This window comes from Rhinoderma darwinii, chromosome 1 (assembly GCF_050947455.1).
Source record: "Rhinoderma darwinii isolate aRhiDar2 chromosome 1, aRhiDar2.hap1, whole genome shotgun sequence".
NCBI classification, from domain to species: domain Eukaryota; kingdom Metazoa; phylum Chordata; class Amphibia; order Anura; family Rhinodermatidae; genus Rhinoderma; species Rhinoderma darwinii.
Window position 1 is genome coordinate 231,502,336 of NC_134687.1, and position 18,101 is coordinate 231,520,436.

The following is an 18,101-nucleotide window of genomic DNA, read 5'->3' on the forward strand; positions in this document are numbered from 1 at the left end:
GTTGTTTACTGATGAGTGCCGTGCAACTCTGGATGGTCCAGATGGATGGAGTAGTGGATGGTTGGTGAGTGGCCACCATGTCCCAACAAGGCTGCGACGTCAGCAAGGAGGTGGCGGAGTAGGTGACAGCAGTGCTTTTTATTTAATAAAACGCTGTAAAGTCATGTTTTGGGCTGGAATCATGGGGAGAGAGCTGGTAGGCCACTTTAGGGTCCCTGACAGTGTGAAAATGACCTCTGCAAAGTACGTAGAGTTTATGACTGACCACTTTCTTCCGTGGTACAAAAAGAAGAACCGTGCCTTCCGTAGCAAAATTATCTTCATGCATGACAATGCACCATCTCATGCTGCAAAGAATACGTCTGTGTAATTGGCTGCTATGGGCATAAAAGGAGAGAAACTCATGGTGTGGCCCCCATGTTCTCCTGACCTCAACCCTATTGAGAACCTTTGGAGCATCCTCAAGCAAAATATCTATGAGGGTGGGAGGCAGTTCACATCAAAACAGAAGCTCTGGGAGGCTATTCTGACATCCTGCAAAGATATTCAAGCAGAAACTGTCCAAATACTCACAAATTCAATGGATGCAAGAATTGTGAAGGTGATATCAAAGAAGGGGTCCTATGTTAAAGAGGCTCTGTCACCACATTATAAGTGCCCTATCTCCTATATAAGGAGATCGGCGCTATAATGTAGGTGACAGTAATGCTTTTTATTTAAAAAAAAACCGATCTATTTTTACCACTTTATTAGCGATTTTAGATTTATACTAATGCGTTGCTTAATGCCCAAGTGGGCGTATTTTTACTTTAGACCAAGTGGGCGTTGTACAGGGGAGTGTATGACGCTGACCAATCAGCCTCATGCACTCCTCTCCATTCATTTACTCAGCGCATAGGGATCCTGCTAAATCCTTATGTGCTGTCTTATACTAACACATTAAGAATACTGAAGTGTTTAGACAGTGAATAGACATTCCACGCGATGTCTATTCACAATCTCTGCACTTCGTTACTCTGTCTGTGGTAGTTACAGCAGAGGAAGCGTGATCTCGCGAGATTACGCAGTAAATGACAGGTTGCAACGAGATCACGCTTCCTCTGCTGTAACTACCATAGAAACAGTTCGTCCTTGATGTGAGAGACAGTCTCTGCCAGAGGGTCGCCACCAGTGCCTCATTGTTCCATGCCAACTCTGCTGCCAAGGTAAGGAAGGAGATAGACCCTACTTTGGAACCCTCTTGCTTGAGGGTCAACAGAGTGGCTGCGGCAGAGAATGTTCGGCTCGGCTCCTCGAACACGGCACGAAAGGACTGCAGGAAGAAAGTTAGGTCCGAGGATACAGGTCCTTGTTGTTCCAAGATTGGGTTCGCCCCTGCGAGGGCCTTGCCAGCAAGGAGGCTGATGATAAATGCTACTTTGGCCTCCTCGGAGGGGAAGAGATGAGCCTGTAGTCTAAAATGAACCGTTCATTGGTTAATAAATCCTCTACAAGCTCTGGGATCACCGTCATATCGAGGATGAAGAGGCAGAGGAAGTGTGGATCCGGAAGAAACTGGGAGCAACGGGCAGTGGCACAGCAACAGCCTCTGGAGGAGGAAACGGAGGAGGAACAGTAAGTTGATCCATACGGAACATGATAGTATTTACCACCTCAAGGAGTTGATCCTGACGAGTGCGTAGGTCATTCATCTCTGAGTGTATCTTCTGGACTGCGGTCTTGTGCTGGACAGCGGGTTTCATGGCCTGAGCGTACGATCACAGGGTATGTGGACCCACTAGGCCGCTCCGTAGCGGATAGGCAGCTGGCCTAGTCACAGTCTATACAAAAGTCTATAGCAGTTTGTAACACACGGGTACCTGAACTAGTCCAAACAGTGACTGTGGCTTCAGCACCGTTGGAGGTTGGTGCAGCAGGTTGCGCCTGATGTGGCAGACAGTACGAGACGTGGCAAGACACACTGGACGTGGCAGGAGACAGTAGACGTGACAGAAGACAGTAGGCGTGACAGAAGACACTGGACGTGGCAGGAGACACTGGACGTGGCAAATGACAGCAGGTGCAGTAGGACACGACTCCAACACTAAGCGGCTTAGAGACGTGAACACAGCACAGGATACGGGTAACAGGGCACGGGTAATAACTGGAAAGGGAAAACACTAAGGGACCATTTGCAAGACAGACTTGGCATACACTAACAACCCTCAGGCGAGGATCAGAAGGGCAGGGCCCTTATAGTCCAGGGATCCTGTGTAGTTGATGATGATGATTGTTTCACATGTGCGCGCGCTGGCCCTTTAAAACCGGGTACGAGCATGCGCTCGCACCCTACGGGACACAGCGGACCGGAGCGGAGATGAGTGCTTGAAGGAGATGCGAGCCAGCGCTCACTGATCCATGGCTGCGGGCGTCGGGAGGTGAGCAAACCCGACGCCCAGCGGCCATGGACGCTACACATAGGCTTCTCAGGCGCAACAACTGGGGGAGGCAGTAGTGGTCTCCGGAACCTGGGCGCCAGTCTATTGGACCTTTTCTCCCTAGAATAGAATAAAAAGTCTTCCAACCCAAGTATATACCTAGGTTTAGAAGGACTGAATGTGTTATTTGATTGTAAGAAAACTCCTTTATGACTTTGAATTGTTGTAGCTTAAACCTCCCCCGTACTACTCCTAAGGCACCTTTTAAAGAGGCTATTTCATATTGACAACCTCTTTCCCTATATACTATTAGGGCATATGAATGTCATAGCGGAGGTCCTCTATCTGAGTCTCTTCTCCTATAAGTGGAAAGCCACAGAATATTAATATGAGTGATACTACTATTCCCTGCGGCAATTCTTCAGCTTTTCTGAGCATGCACTGGATTACAAGATGCAGATTTAGCTGCTAGAGAGCAGCACATGACCTTACTCGTGAACAGGCAATGCAGTCAAGTGATGCCCCTTTTGACGCCGTTTTAATCACATTTCATGAACAATTATGTTTTACTGGTGCTTGTGGATCACTATTGACATGGGGACATGTTGGTTTTGAAAGGAGGAAGTATCGGTAACTAATTACAATTAGTAAATGTATGTTTTTTCCTTTTTTGAATTCATGTAGCTATACTTGTGTATTAGTGGTCAAACCCTTTAAAGTTCTCTTCTCTGGGGAAAATTCTATTAAATGATAACTCTTAGGGTATGTGCACACGATAGCAGGCATCTACGTCTGAAAAGATAGACTGTTTTCAGGAGAAAACAGCTGCCTCGTTTCAGACGTAAATGCTCCTTCTCGCATTTTGCGAGGCTTCTCTGACAGCCGTAAATTTTGAGCTGTGCTTCATTGAGTTCAATGAAGAACGGCTCAAATTACGTCTGAAAGAAGTGCCCTGCACTTCTTTTGCCGAGGCTGTATTTTTACGCGTCGTCGTTTGACAGCTGTCAAACGACGACGCGTGAATGACAGGTTGTCTGCACAGTACGTCAGCAAACCCATTCAAATGAATGGGCAGATGTTTGCCGACGTATTGTAGCCCTATTTTCAGACGTAAAACGAGGCATAATACGCCTCGTTTACGTCTGAAAATAGGTAGTGTGAACCCAGCCTTATGTTTCCAGTGTCCCATTGTACTGTTTTTCAAGAGTCTTTTTAGTTTTAATAGTCTATTCTATCTCTGGATGAGTCTTTAGTGTAACGGCTGCTTCCCTCCGCAGCCGTATAACTCTCCAACTGATCCTCCGGCTCCTGTCCGCCGCAAGCCTCCATTGGGCTGGTCACGCTCTTTATTGCCGCCGCTCTTTTCCAGTACACCATAGTGCACGTGCTGACCTTCCTATTCTAAGACTGGGTTCACACGACCTATTTTCAGGCGTATTATGCCTCGATTTACGCCTGAAAATACGGCTCCAATACGTCGGCAAACATCTGCCCATTCATTTGAATGGGTTTGCCGACATACTGTGCCGACGACCTGGTCGTTTGACAGCTGTCAAACGACGACGCGTAAAATGACTGCCTCGTGTCGTGCAGGACACTTCTTTGGACGTAATTTGAGCCGGTTTTCATTGAATTCAAAGAAGAACAGCGCTAAATTACGGCCGTCAATGACTCCTCGCAAAATGCGAGGACGAGCAATTACGTCTGCAATTACGGAGCTGTTTTCTCCTGAAAACAGCTCCGTAATTTCCGACGTAAATGCAGTTTACATGTGCACATACCCTTAAAGGTTCTGTGCGCACCTAATTACCCACCCAGCTTTCCCAGGGTATAAAGGGATCCTCCCTGGATTAGTCCATTGCCTGAGCAATTTGGTTCCTCCTAGCCTGCTAGTGATTCTCTGCTAATGGTTTGTTTGGAATGCCTGTGTTTGACTCTGCCTGTACCTTTTAACTATCCCGCCTGTCGCCTGCCCTCTTGCTAGTGTACTGTGGCGAACTTCTGCCGCCTTCCCTGACATTTTGCTCGATCAATGGTGGGTGCCCGTTTGCCGCCTGCCCTGATCTTTGCTATACCTGCCTTCATACTGACTGACGATTTTAGTACTTCCCCTGTTTACATTTGTAGTCATCAAAGGAGACTACTCTTGGGGTAGTGACCTGGGGTCCCCCAGCACTAAAGTATAGGGGTTAAAGACTGAATACCTTGGTTCCCCATAGTCTCTGCTCCCTGGTTTAGCCCTACATCAAATCCTTCGGTGACAAAATGGGTTTACACCATCCTCAGCAGGCCCCGTGACAGTCTCACGGTCTTCACGGTTCCTGAGCTATTTAGGTTGAAGAGTAGAGTTGTTAAGTGAGGAGTTTGAGAAATCACATTCACTGTTGCTCAGCAGTTAAAATGAGGGTATTCTTGGAGGGGGTGTATGTATTTTTATTTTAAGCTTCTTTGATTAATATTCATGCACAGCCATTTTGATGAAACAAACATAGATGAAATTCTGAGGGATCATAATATTAGAAGAAAATAACTTACATATATTAATTCTACTCCATTAAAATTAATTGTGAAAAATTATAGAAAAACAGTATTTTGATGACAGATGTCTTTTAAATGTTTATCTACTGATTAGTTAACCCCTCTCCGCCGCAGCCCTTTTTCAGATTTTCATTTTAGTTTTTTCCTCCCCACCTTCCAAAAGCCATAACTTCTTTATTTTTCCATCGATATTTTGCGGGACGAGTTGTAGTTTTTTGTAGTACCATTTATTGTGCCATATAATGTACTTGGAAACGAGAAAGAAATTATTTGTGGGGTAGAAAATGAAAAAATCGGCGATTCCTCCATGGTCTTTTGCACGCCGTTTTTACGGAATTCACTGTGCAATTAAAACAACATGTTAACTTTATTCTGTGGGTCAATACGATTACGCCGATACCAAATATATATATAGTTTTTTTTCTATATTTTACTACTTTTACAAGTAAAAACCTAAGTGTAAAATAGAACATTTATTTTGTGTCACCAAATTCCGAGAGCCATAACTTTTTTATTTTTCCGTCGATTAATTGGTATGAGGGCTTATTTTTTGCAGGATAAGCTGTAGTTTTTAATAATACCATTTTGGTGTACATACCACGTTTTGATCACTTTTTATAAAAATTTTTGTGGGAGATTAGGTGACCAAAGAAAAGAGATTCTGGCGCTTACAATTTTTTTTTTACGTGCGGTTAAATAATGATATATTGTAATAGTTCAGAATTTTACGGATGCGGCGATACCAATTATGATTATTTATAAAAACTTTTACTATGCTCTAGGAGGAAAATGGGAAAAGGTTTTTTTTTTGAACTTTCATTTTTTTGTATTTTTTTTTACATAAAAAAAACCTTTAATTTTTTTTTTTTATTAGTCCCCCTAGGGGACTTCGACCAGCTTACTAATGTATTGCAGTGTATCGTGATTTTGACAGGCATCTATTAAGCCCTTAATAGGTGCACGAAGATGGCGGACCTTGGGGCCTTCATTAGGCCCCCACGCAGCCATAACAACTATCACCCCCCACCTCACGATTGCGTTGCGGGGTGTCCGATGAGCTGTTAGAGGGGTTCGCTCCCCTCTTTCTAACGATTTCTAACGTCGTTATTGACCGCAGCATTTAACGAGTTAAACGAGCGGGATCACACTCGGGCGCGATGCCGCTCGTTACTCTGAAGTGTAGACTGTAATAAACAGCCGACATCGGCATCGTATAGAGCGGGTTTACTCCGTGAGCCCGTTCCTTACTTCCCCTACCTCACTTTGGCGTTTTTTTGTCGACATAGCCGTTTGAGTGCTTGTTTTTTACGGGACAAATTGTAGGTTGACTTGGCACCATTTATGGTACCGCATAATGAACTGGGAAGCTGAAAAAAATATATTTGTGGGGTGAAATAGAGAAAAAAATCTGCGATTGCGGCATTTTGTGGGGGTTTTGTTTTTACTGCGTAAATCAGGCGGTAAAAACTATGTGTGCTCCTTATTCTACAAGTTGATACGATTATGGCGATACCATTTTATGTTTTATTTTTTGTTTTATTACTTTTAAAAAAAACTATTTGCTAAAAAAAATAAAAAAATGTTTTGTGTCGCCATGTTCTGAGAGCCATAACTTTTTTATTTTTCCGTCAATTTAGCAATTTGAGGGCTTAATTATTGTGAGGTGAGCTGTAGTTTTCACCAATACCATTTTGGGGTATTTTCGACATTTTGATCACTTCTTATTTCATTTTTTTGGACAGCTAATTTGCGTGTTTTATATTTAATTTTTTTTAATGGCATTCACCGAGCGGGTTAAACAACGCTATATTGTGATAGTTCGGACTTTTAAGGATGAGCCAATACAAGTTATGTTAACGTTTATTTTTTTTTAACCCCTTCCCGACATACTGACGTATCCATACTCCAAAGTCGAGTAGGGGAAGTATGGAGCGGGCTCACGGAGTGAACCCGCTCCATACAATGCGGGTGTCGGCTGTTTGTTACAGCCGACACTTCCCGACACGGTCCCGCTCGTTTAAGTCAATAACGACCGCATCATTTAAATCTTTAGAAAGAGGGGGGCGACCCCCTCTAACATCTCATCGCGCCCCCGCAATGCAATCGCTCTGAGAAAGTCACGTCAGTGACGAAACGCGTCGGCGTTCTATGTGACGTCACACGCCGGAAAACCATGGCCACGGTTTGATTTGGAGGTACTTGACATACATGCACGTCTTGCATGAAACCTGGACATAGCGGGAACAGTGGGTGAGAAACCTGAGGAGGCATGCACTCCTACTTAGAGTTAACGCTGCAGCTTTTCGTGACGGACAAGAAGAACACTATACTCACGGTGTAATTCAAATTGGAAAACGCACTACTGCATTGTGGCAAGACGACCACTTAGGTTTGGAGGTCTCTTATTGCACAGTCGCAGAGGATACGAGTCTGCCCTGTCGTCACTTTGTTCCCGGTCCCGGGAAGGGATCTTGCTCCGCGGTCCTTACCTGTCGGAGTATTGATACACTTGCTGCAGATCATCTCCCTTTCATCTGGGAAACCCCCAGCAGGTAACACGGAAGAGGTGTGCCCGATCTGTCTTCACTCTACTCCGAAAACAAAGAAGGACATGAGGCTACTGCTCGCCGGAGGAACGATTTAACTGCCTCCATTGACAGAGACGTCTTACTGACTTCCATGTATACAAATCACTGATAAGTATACCGTTCTATATATACGTTCTTTGGGCTGATTACCCGCACGCTATACCATGCAGTTTATTGATCCATTGTTTACTGTCATATATCTATATGAGTTTCCATGTCCATGCATAGTACTTGCCTTGATATTTTTATAGCTAGTACTTTACCTCTAGCCTATGGTATTTTACCTAGTCTATCATTCTTTGTGGCATTATAATATTTGGAGTAATATATTTTCCTATACTGCTTGACATATGGTCACTGTGAATCAGACTGTTTGTTACATTTGGTCAACCATGTCATTTAATACCCGGCCGGGCTTGTGATGTCTGTTTGTTACTTTGTGCAAGATTGCATAATTTTAGTCTTTATATCATTAATAAATTTTGAAATATACTTTGTTAAATAAACATATTGAGCCGAGTGCCTTTTCATACCAGGATTTGCTCTTTCCTTTTTTCTTCCTTTTGGCTTAAATTCTTCTTGATTGGCACCGTACACATGTACTGGGCTCTTTGTTTGAGAGATCTCTTATCTTTTGTGTCTATAAAAAAAACTTTATTTAACATTTTTTTAGTCCCTCCAGGAGACTTGAACCAGCGATCGTTGCATTGCTTGCATGATATACTGCAATACTCAAAGGAGTACAAAGATGGCAGACCTGGGGACTTTTATTAGGCCCCCAGGTTGCCATAACAACCATTGTAAATGGTCGATCGTGCCGGGGGGTGCGATGGCGTGTTTGAGGGGGTGCTAGCAATTTAAATTCCGTGGTCACGATTGATCGCGGCATTAAAGTTGTTAATTGGGTGGAATCAAAGTGAACTGGAGTGAGGTTCCGGCTGTATAACACAGCCGTCACCCGCTGAGTATGGAGCGCGCTCAGCCCGTAAGTGCGCTCCATCCTTCCTCTTGGACACAGCAACGTAATAGTACGTGGCATGACGCCAAAGGGTTAAATAGCTGATATATAAATGCATCTGTTTACGTCTTTTAACCCCTTTGCGCCAACGGCCATTTATGGTGGAAAGAACTGTGTAGTGTAGTAGGCTCAGGAACAGAGCTTGCTCCATACGCAGTGGGTGTTAGCTGTAACATACAGCTGACACCCTGCTGCAATGGCCGAAACCAGAGTTAGCTCCGATCCTGGCTGTTTAACCCCTTAGATGCTGCAGCCAATAGCAACTGCGCCATCTAAGCGGTTAGACAGAGGGAGGGGCTCCCTTTGTCACCACATCGACCCCTATGCGACACGAACTTGATGGGTTGTCATGACAGCCAGGGGCCTGATAAGGCCCCCAAGTTTTCCATTTCAGTACTCTCAGAGGCAAGGCTTAATAGGATAATGCTAGTAGGTCAATACACTGCAACTTATAAGTATTGCAGTGCATTATACAGTACAAGCGATCGCATGTTCAAGTTCCCTAGCGGGACAAAGAAAAAAGTTTAAAAAATTGTAATAACATTTTCAAAAATATATTTAAAATAACAGTAAAAGTACAACCCCCCCCCTTTTCCCATTTATTACGTTAAAAAATATAAACAATAAAAAAATTAACGTAATTGGTATCGCCGATCCGAACTAATAAAATATTGCAGTGTTTATCCTGCACGGTGAACGCCGTGTGAAAAAAAGTCAGAATTGCTGTTCTTTGGTCACCTCGTCTCACCAAATAATGGAACAAAAAGTCTTGTATATCTTAAAATGGCACCAATAAAATCTACATCTCGCCTCAACTCAGAAATTAGGTAGCAGTAAGAAGTGTTTACATAATCTGGCTTTAAAAATTTGTCCTGCTTAGTTCTAGATACTGCAAACATGAACATTCATTGTGCCTTTCAACTAAGGATGTTGTCTGAAACTCGTATGTATTTATGTATTCTGCAGATTTATGTGTATGAATATGATAGCAGCTTTAAGCCTTCGAAAACTCCAAGACAGTGTCTTCCAATTGCTGCAGTAGATGCAAATTTTTTAGTCAACAAAACTGTTGCACCTTCTGTTCTGGCACGGCTGCCATCCAAACCTATTTCATCAGGTATGATAGTTTTGACTTTCTTCCTTGTTCTATAGAGTGGATAACTTTCGATATGTACCTTAGGTTGCTATGTAAGTAACCTAGAAACATTTTTAGATATCCAGATGCAAAGAAATTTTTTTTGTTGTTGCATTCCATTTATTTTGTTGTATCCATTCCATTCTTTGTTTCTTGATTTCTACTTATATGCTCAAATGTTAAAAAGTATCTGCTTTGGCCTTAAGGACACAGCCAATTTTTTTTTTAATCTGACGTGTCACTTTATGTGGTAATAACTTTGGAATGCTTTTATGTATCCAAGCGATTCTGAGATTGTTTTCTCGTGACACAATGTACTTTATGTAACACAATACAAGTAGAGTGAAAAAAGCCACATTCACCCGGTCTGACATAGAAAATTCTTTAATGCTTGTAAAAAACGTTTTTACAAGCATTAACCCTTTCAAGACTGAGCTCATTTTGACCTTCAGGACCAGCCCCATTTTTTCAAATCTAACGTGTCAATTTATGTGGTAATAACTGGAATGCTTTTGCCTATCCTACGTCTACTTTATATTTGCATAGTTTTTTAAACATCATTTTATTTTTCTGGGACGTTACAAGGCTTAGTACTTTAGCAGCAATTTCTCACATTTTCAAGAAAATTTCAAAAGGCTATTTTTACAGGGACCAGTTCAGTTCTAAAGCGGCTTTGAGGGCCTTATGTACTAGATAGACCCCATAAATCACCCCATATTAGAAACTGCACCCATCAAAGTATTCAAAACAGCATTCAGAAAGTTTCTTAACCCTTTAGGCGTTTCACAGGAATTAAAGCAAAGTAGAGAGGAAATTGACAAATTGTATTTTTTTTTTGCTGCAATTCATTTGTAATACTATAATGATGGGGGTAGGGAAACGGACAAGTGAGCCCTAATCTACCCACCACTCTGTCCCTGCCTACTTGCAATGACCTGCCCTAGGCGACGGGGTACAACTGGGCGGCGGTCCCTACGCTCAGTAAGTGTACGAGACAAACAGTCAAGGGTACACAAGGCTAAGGGAAATGGGGCAGTTGCCCGCGGCAACACCGTGAGCAACAAGAGTAGTGAACGAGCCGAGTCAAACCAGGAGTGAACGAGGTACCAAACGCAGAGCAGGAGAGTAGTCAGTAAGCCAGGGTCAGTATGGAGCAGGATCAAATAGTCAGAAGCTGTAGCTGGGCCAGGAAACCACACGAGAAGAAGGAGGGAGGCATGAAACACGTCGTGTATTCGAAAAGATGGGGGCAACTCCAGTCGGAAGGAGACAGGATTGAGGAACTCAATGACCTTATACGGCCCAATAAACCGGGGAGCAAACTTCTTGGACGGGACCTTAAGGCGCAAGTTCCTAGACGATAACCACACCAGATCCCCGACCATAAACAAGGGGTTAGCAGAACGTCTTCTATCAGCCTGAGTTTTTTGTACGCTCTGGGACGCCTCTAGGTTCTTCTGAACCTGGGCCCAGACTGTGCACAGTTCCCGATGAACGACCTCTACCTCGGGATTGTTGGAACTACCAGGTGAAACGGAGGAGAACCGTGGATTAAACCCAAGATTACAGAAAAAGGGGGAGACCCCTGACGAGTTACTGACCCGGTTATTAAGGGAAAATTCGGCGAGGGGAATGAATGAGACCCAATCATATTGACAGTCAGAGATAAAACACCTTAAATATTGTTCTAGAGATTGATTAGTCCTCTCAGTTTGGCCATTAGTTTCAGGATGGAAGGCAGAGGAGAAGGACAGATCAATCTCCAACTTTTTACAGAAGGCTCTCCAAAACAATGAAACAAATTGTACCCCTTTGTCCGAAACAATATTGACAGGGACCCCATGGAGACGCAGGATGTGTTTGACAAACAAGGTGGCTAACGTCTTGGCATTGGGTACTTTCTTGAGGGGCACAAAGTGGCACATTTTACTGAAGCGGTCTACTACAACCCACACCACCGACTTGCCTTGAGATGGAGGCAAATCGGTGATAAAATCCATGGAGATATGGGTCCAAGGTCTCTGGGGAATGGGCAAAGAACGTAGTAAGCCCGCTGGTCGGGACCTGGGAGTCTTGGACCTAGCACAAACCTCACAAGCGGCGACGTAGGCCTTAACGTCTTTAGGCAACCCAGGCCACCAATAGTTTCTGGCAATGAGGTGTTTGTTACCCAAGACGCCTGGATGACCAGATAGTGCGGAGTCATGATTTTCCCTAAGTACCCTTAGCCGGAATTGCAGGGGAACAAACAGCTTGTCCTCAGGAAGGTTCCCGGGAGCTGAACCTTGATCAGCCGCAATTTCAGAGACTAAATCAGAATCAATAGAAGAAATGATTATACCAGGAGGCAAAATACAAGCAGGATCTTCCTCCGAAGGAGGGCTGGCCATGAAGCTACGCGACAGTGCATCGGCCTTAATATTTTTAGACCCAGCCCTATAGGTAACCAAAAAGTTGAATCTGGTAAAAAATAGCGCCCATCGAGCTTGTCTCGGGTTTAGCCTCCGGGCAGATTCTAGGAAAACCAGATTCTTGTGGTCGGTAAGGACCGTTACCTGGTGCCTAGCCCCCTCCAGGAAGTGGCGCCACTCTTCAAATGCCCATTTAATGGCTAAGAGTTCGCGGTTGCCAATATCATAGTTACTCTCAGTGGGCGAGAACTTCCTGGAGAAGTAGGCACAGGGACGGAGATGGATGAGGGAACTGGTACCCTGGGACAAGACAGCCCCCACTCCCACCTCGGATGCGTCAACTTTCACGATAAATGGCTCCATTTGGTTGGGCTGAACCAGCACCGGGGCCGAGATAAAGCACTTCTTAAGGACCTCAAAAGCCTGGACAGCCTCAGGAGGCCAGTGGTGGAGATCAGCACCTTTGCGAGTGAGGTCCGTAAGAGGCTTAGCGATGACCGAGAAGTTAGCAATAAATCTCCTGTAATAATTAGCGAACCCCAAGAAACACTGTAACGCCTTCAGGGAGGCAGGTTGGACCCATTCCGCCACAGCCTGGACCTTGGCGGGGTCCATGCGGAATTCATGAGGAGTGAGGATTTGACCCAAAAATGGTATCTCCTATACCCCAAACACACATTTTTCGGTTTTCGCAAACAGTTTGTTTTCCCGAAGGACCTGGAGCACCTTCCTGACATGCTCAATGTGGGAGGACAAGTCCTTGGAAAACACCAGTATGTCGTCAAGGTACACTACAAGAAATACCCCCAGGTAATCACTTAAAATCTCATTTATGAAATTCTAGAAGACCGCAGGAGCATTATACAACCCAAAGGGCATGACGAGGTATTCGAAATGACCTTCGGGCGTGTTAAACGCAGTCTTCCACTCATCCCCCTCTTTGATGTGGATAAGGTTATACGCCCCACGTAGATCAAACTTAGAGAACCATTGGGCCCCCTGAACCTGATTAAATAGATCAGGAATCAAAGGAAGGGGATACTGGTTCCTTACAGTGACCTTATTCAAGTTACGGTAGTCAATGCATGGCCTAAGACCACCATCCTTCTTCCCTACGAAGAAGAAGCCAGCACCTACCGGAGAAGTAGAGGGGCGAATGTAACCCTTGGTCAGGCATTCCTGGATATACTCTCTCATGGCTTCACGTTCGGGACAAGAAAGATTAAATATCCTACCCTTAGGGAGCTTAGCTCCTGGTACCAATTCGATAGCGCAATCGTATTCTCTATGAGGAGGTAACACTTCGGAGGCCTCCTTAGAGAAAACATCAGCGAAGTCCTGAACAAACTCAGGTAGCGTGTTCACCTCCTCAGGGGGAGAAATAGAATTAACAGAAAAACATGACGTCAAGCATTCATTACCCCATTTGGTAAGCTCCCCAGTATTCCAGTCAAACGTGGGATTATGGAACTGCAACCAGGGAAGGCCTAAAACCAAATCGGACGATAATCCCTGCATCAACAGTACAGAGCACTGCTCCAAATGCATGGAGCCAACAAGGAGTTCAAAAACGGGTATGCTGTGTAAAATAACCATTAGCAAGAGGAGTGGAGTCGATACCCACTACAGGGACAGGTTTAGGCAAATCAATCAAAGGCATAGCTAGAGACATAGCAAATTCCACAGACATGATATTAGCAGAAGACCCTGAATCCACGTAGGCACTGCCGGTAGCAGACCTACTACCAAAAGATACCTGAAAGGGAAGCAAGACTTTATTACGTTTCATATTTACGGGAAATACCTGTGCGCCCAAGTGACCTCCCCGATGATCACTCAGGCGCGGAAGTTTTCCGGCTGCTTATTCTTGCGCCTAGGACAGGTGTTCACTTGATGCTTGTCATCCCCACAATAGAAGCAGAGACCATTCTTCCTGCGGCACTCTCTACGTTGTCGGGGGGGACACGGAGGCCCCCGAGTTGCATAGGAACCTCTGAGTCTTCCATGGAAGAGCGAAGCAACGGGACCTCGGGAGGCATCATGGGGGAGTCAGAGGGGAAAACAAAAAAACGTTCAAGTTGTCGTTCCCTGAGACGTCGGTCAAGTCGTACCGCTAAAGCCATAACCTGGTCAAGGGAGTCAGAAGAGGGATAGCTAACTAGCAGGTCTTTCAGGGCGTTCGACAGACCCAACCTAAACTGGCACCTTAAGGCAGGGTCATTCCACCGGGAAGCTACGCACCACTTCCTAAAGTCAGCACAATACTCCTCAACAGGTCTCTTACCCTGACGTAAGGTCACCAGCTGACTCTCGGCAAAGGCAGTCCTGTCAGTCTCGTCATAAATGAGTCCGAGAGCAGAAAAGAAACGATCAACGGAGGAAAGTTCAGGGGCGTCAGGAGCCAAGGCCCACTCTTGGGGCCCTTCCTGGAGCCGGGACATAATTATACCCACCCGCTGGCTCTCAGAACCTGAGGAGTGAGGCTTTAATCGAAAGTAGAGCCTACAACTCTCCCGAAAGGAGAGAAAAGTCCTCCGGTCCCCTGAGAACCGGTCAGGAAACTTGAGGTGGGGTTCAAGAGGTGAGGTGAGGGGCACTACCATGGTAGCGTCAGGCTGGTTGACCCTCTGAGCCAGGGCCTGGACCTGTAGGGAGAGACCCTGCATTTGCTGGGCCAGGGTCTCAAGGGGGTCCATAGTAGTGTTAGGGACCAGAGTAGACTAGGTATTTGGGCTTGTGATTATGTAATGATGGGGGTAGGGAAACGGACAAGTAAGCCCTAATCTACCCGCCACTCTGTCCCTGCCTACTTGCAACGACCCGCCCTAGGCGACGGGGTACAACTGGGCGGCGGTCCCTATGCTCAGTAAGTGTACGAGACAAACAGACAAGGGTACACAAGGCTAAGGGAAATGGGGCAGTTGCCCGCGGCAACACCGTGAGCAACAAGAGTAGTGAACGAGCCGAGTCAAACCAGGAGTGAACGAGGTACCAAACGCAGAGCAGGAGAGTAGTCAGTAAGCCAGGGTCAGTATGGAGCAGGATCAAATAGTCAGAAGCTGTAGCTGGGCCAGGAAACCACACGAGAAGAATCACAAGCAAAGGAGGAACAGGAAAGGCAGGTATAAATAGACAGAGGACGGGAGCTAGCTCCGTTTGGCCAGGCTGCGATAGGCTCTCCCGCTCCTAAGCCTGCCATCCTGAGTGGTGGAAGATGGAGTCAGTCTCAGAGACATAGGTGCAGACTGATTACCTATGGGCGTATACACAGAAGTGGACATGGTGCCTAATAAAAAAGAGGCCTCAAAATCCACTAGGTGCTCCTTTGCTTCGGAGGCCGGTGCTTCAGTCCATTAGCGCCCGAGGGCCACATGTGGGATATTTCTCAAAACTGCAGAATCTGGGCAATAAATATTGAGTTGCGTTTCTCAGATAAATCCTTTTGTGTTATAAAAAAAATGGTATAAAGAGGATTTTCTGACAAAAAAAAAAATGTACATTTCACCTCTACTTTGCTCAAAATTTCTATGAAACACCTAAAGGGTTCATAAACTTTCTAAATGCTGTTGTTAATACTTTGAGGGGTCTAGTTTCTAAAATGGGGTGTTTGATAGGGGTTTCTAATATATAGGCCCCTCAAAGCAACTTCAGATCTGAACTGGAAACTAAAATAAATAAATAAATGAGGCAATACTTTGCTTCTTACATTATACTGATAATGAGCCGTTTTCCCAAGCATACACCCCCGAGAAGTGTATTTCTATTGATGAGTCCCTGGTACATTTTAAAGCGAGGGTTCAATTCCGCGAGTACCTGCCGGGTAAGAGGGCAAGGTATGGCGTGAAGATGTATAAGCTATGCGAGAGTGCATCAGGGTATACCTACAGGTTTAGGATATATGAAGGAAAGGCCACCCCCAAACCAGACTGCATCCTGGACTACAATAGGTACATGGGAGGGATGGACTTGTCAGATCAAATCCTGAAGCCCTACAGCGCCATGCGGTGTGGTATAAGAAGCTGGCCGGGCACGTCATACCGATGGCTTTGTACAATGCGTACGTGCTACGTCGATGTGCAGGCCAGAGGGGAACTTTCCTGGAATTTCAAGAGGTGATTATCAAGAACCTAATCTTTAGGGACCAAGAAGGGGGGGCACCCAGTACTTCTGGAAGCGGGGCCACACGCATCGTACCAGGGCAACACTTTCCAGGAGAAGTTCCCCAATCTGGCAAGAAGGGAAAAAGTCAAAAGAGGTGCAAAGTCTGCTATAAGAGGGCGATAAGGGATGACACAATATATCAATGTGACACGTGTCCCGAATAACCAGAGCTCTGTATGAAAGAGTGTTTTAAAATTTATCATACATCCCTTGGTTTATAATTTACCCCAATTTTACTTACCCTGATGCACTCCGCACAGCTTATCCCCCCTCGTCTTTCCCCTCTGGGCCCTGCTGTGTGCCCAGGCAGCTGATAACAGCCACATGTAGGGTATTGCCGTACCCGGGAGAACCCACATTACAGTTTATGGGGTGTAGGTCTCCGGTCAAAATGCTCACTACACCTCTAGATGAATGCCTTAAGGTTGTAGTTTTTAAAACGGGGTCACTTCTTGCGGGTTTCAACTGTACCGGTACCTCAGGGGCTCCTGCATACATGACTTCGCACTAGAAAATCCCCAGTAGGCCAAATGGTAATCCTTTCCTTCTGAGCCCTCCCATGGGCCCAAACGGCAGTTTTTCACCACAAATGGGGTATTGCGGCAATCAGAACAAATTGCGCAACAGAATGGGGTATTTTGTTTCTTGTGGAAATAAGAAATTTTGAGCTAAAACGACATATTATTGGAAAAAATATATATTTTTTTATTAATTCCCAGCCCAATTCAAATAAGTTCTGTGAAGAAACTATGGGGTCTAAATGGTCACATTACCCATAAATGAATTCCTTGAGGGGTGTAGTTTCCAAAATGGGGTCATTTGTGGTGGGTTTCCATTGCTTTGATACCTCTGGGGCTCTGCAAATGCGACACAGCACCCGAAAATCAAACCAGCTAAATCTGCACTCCAAAGAACACATAGCGCTCCTTCCCTTCTGAGGCCTCCCATGGGCCCAAACGGCAGTTTATCGCCACAAATGGGGTATTGCTGCACTCAGGAGAAATTGGGAAACAAAATGGGGTATTTTGTTCCCTGTGAAAATAAGAAATTTTGATAAAAAATGCCATTTTTTTCATTTCACAGCCCAATTCAAATAGGTGCTGTGAAAAAACTGTGTGGTCAAAATTGTAACAACAACCATATTTGAATTCCTTGAGGGGTGTAGTTTCCAAAATGGGGTCACTTCTGGTGGGTTTCCATTGCTTTGATACCTCTGAGGCTCTGCAAATGCGACATGGCACCCGAAAACCAATCCAGCAAAATCTGGACTCCAACAAACACATAGCGCTCCTTTCCTTCTGAGCCCTCCCATGGGTCCAAACGGCAGTTTATCACCACAAATGGGGTATTGCCGCACTCAGGACAAATTGGGCAACAAAATGAGGTATTTTGTTCCCTGTGAAAATAAGAAATTTTGATCACAAATGACATTTTATTGGAAAAAATGACATTTTTTTCTCATTTCACAGCCCAATTCAAATACATGCTGTGAAAAAACTGTGCGGTCAAAATGGTAACAACAACCATAAATTAATTCCTTGAGGGGTGTAGTTTCCAAACTGGGGTCACTATTGGGGGATTCCTACTGTTTTGGCACCTCAACACCTCTTCAAACCTGGCATGCTGCCTAAAATATATTCTAATAAAAAAGAGGACTCAAAATGCACTAGGTGCTTCTTTGCTTCTAGGGCTTGTGTTTTATTCCACGAGCACACTAGAGCCACATGTGGGAAATTTCAAAAAACTGCAGAATCTGGACAATACATATTTAGTAGTGTTTCTCTGGTAAAACCTTCTGTGTTACAGAAAAAAAATTGAATAAAATTGAAATTC

The 18,101-nt window shown here is 44.9% G+C and overlaps 1 protein-coding gene across 3 annotated transcripts in view; it reads left to right on the forward strand.

The window, feature by feature from the left end:
* The window catches only part of TEX15 (testis expressed 15, meiosis and synapsis associated), a 190,083-nt gene that overhangs the window by 115,394 nt on the left and 56,588 nt on the right, over positions 1-18,101 (forward strand). For all 3 annotated transcript variants that reach the window (XM_075862214.1, XM_075862204.1, XM_075862223.1), the window contains exon 7: positions 9,528-9,678. In XM_075862214.1, coding sequence (XP_075718329.1) covers positions 9,528-9,678 — 151 coding nt within the window. The remainder of the gene's footprint in view (positions 1-9,527; positions 9,679-18,101) is intronic.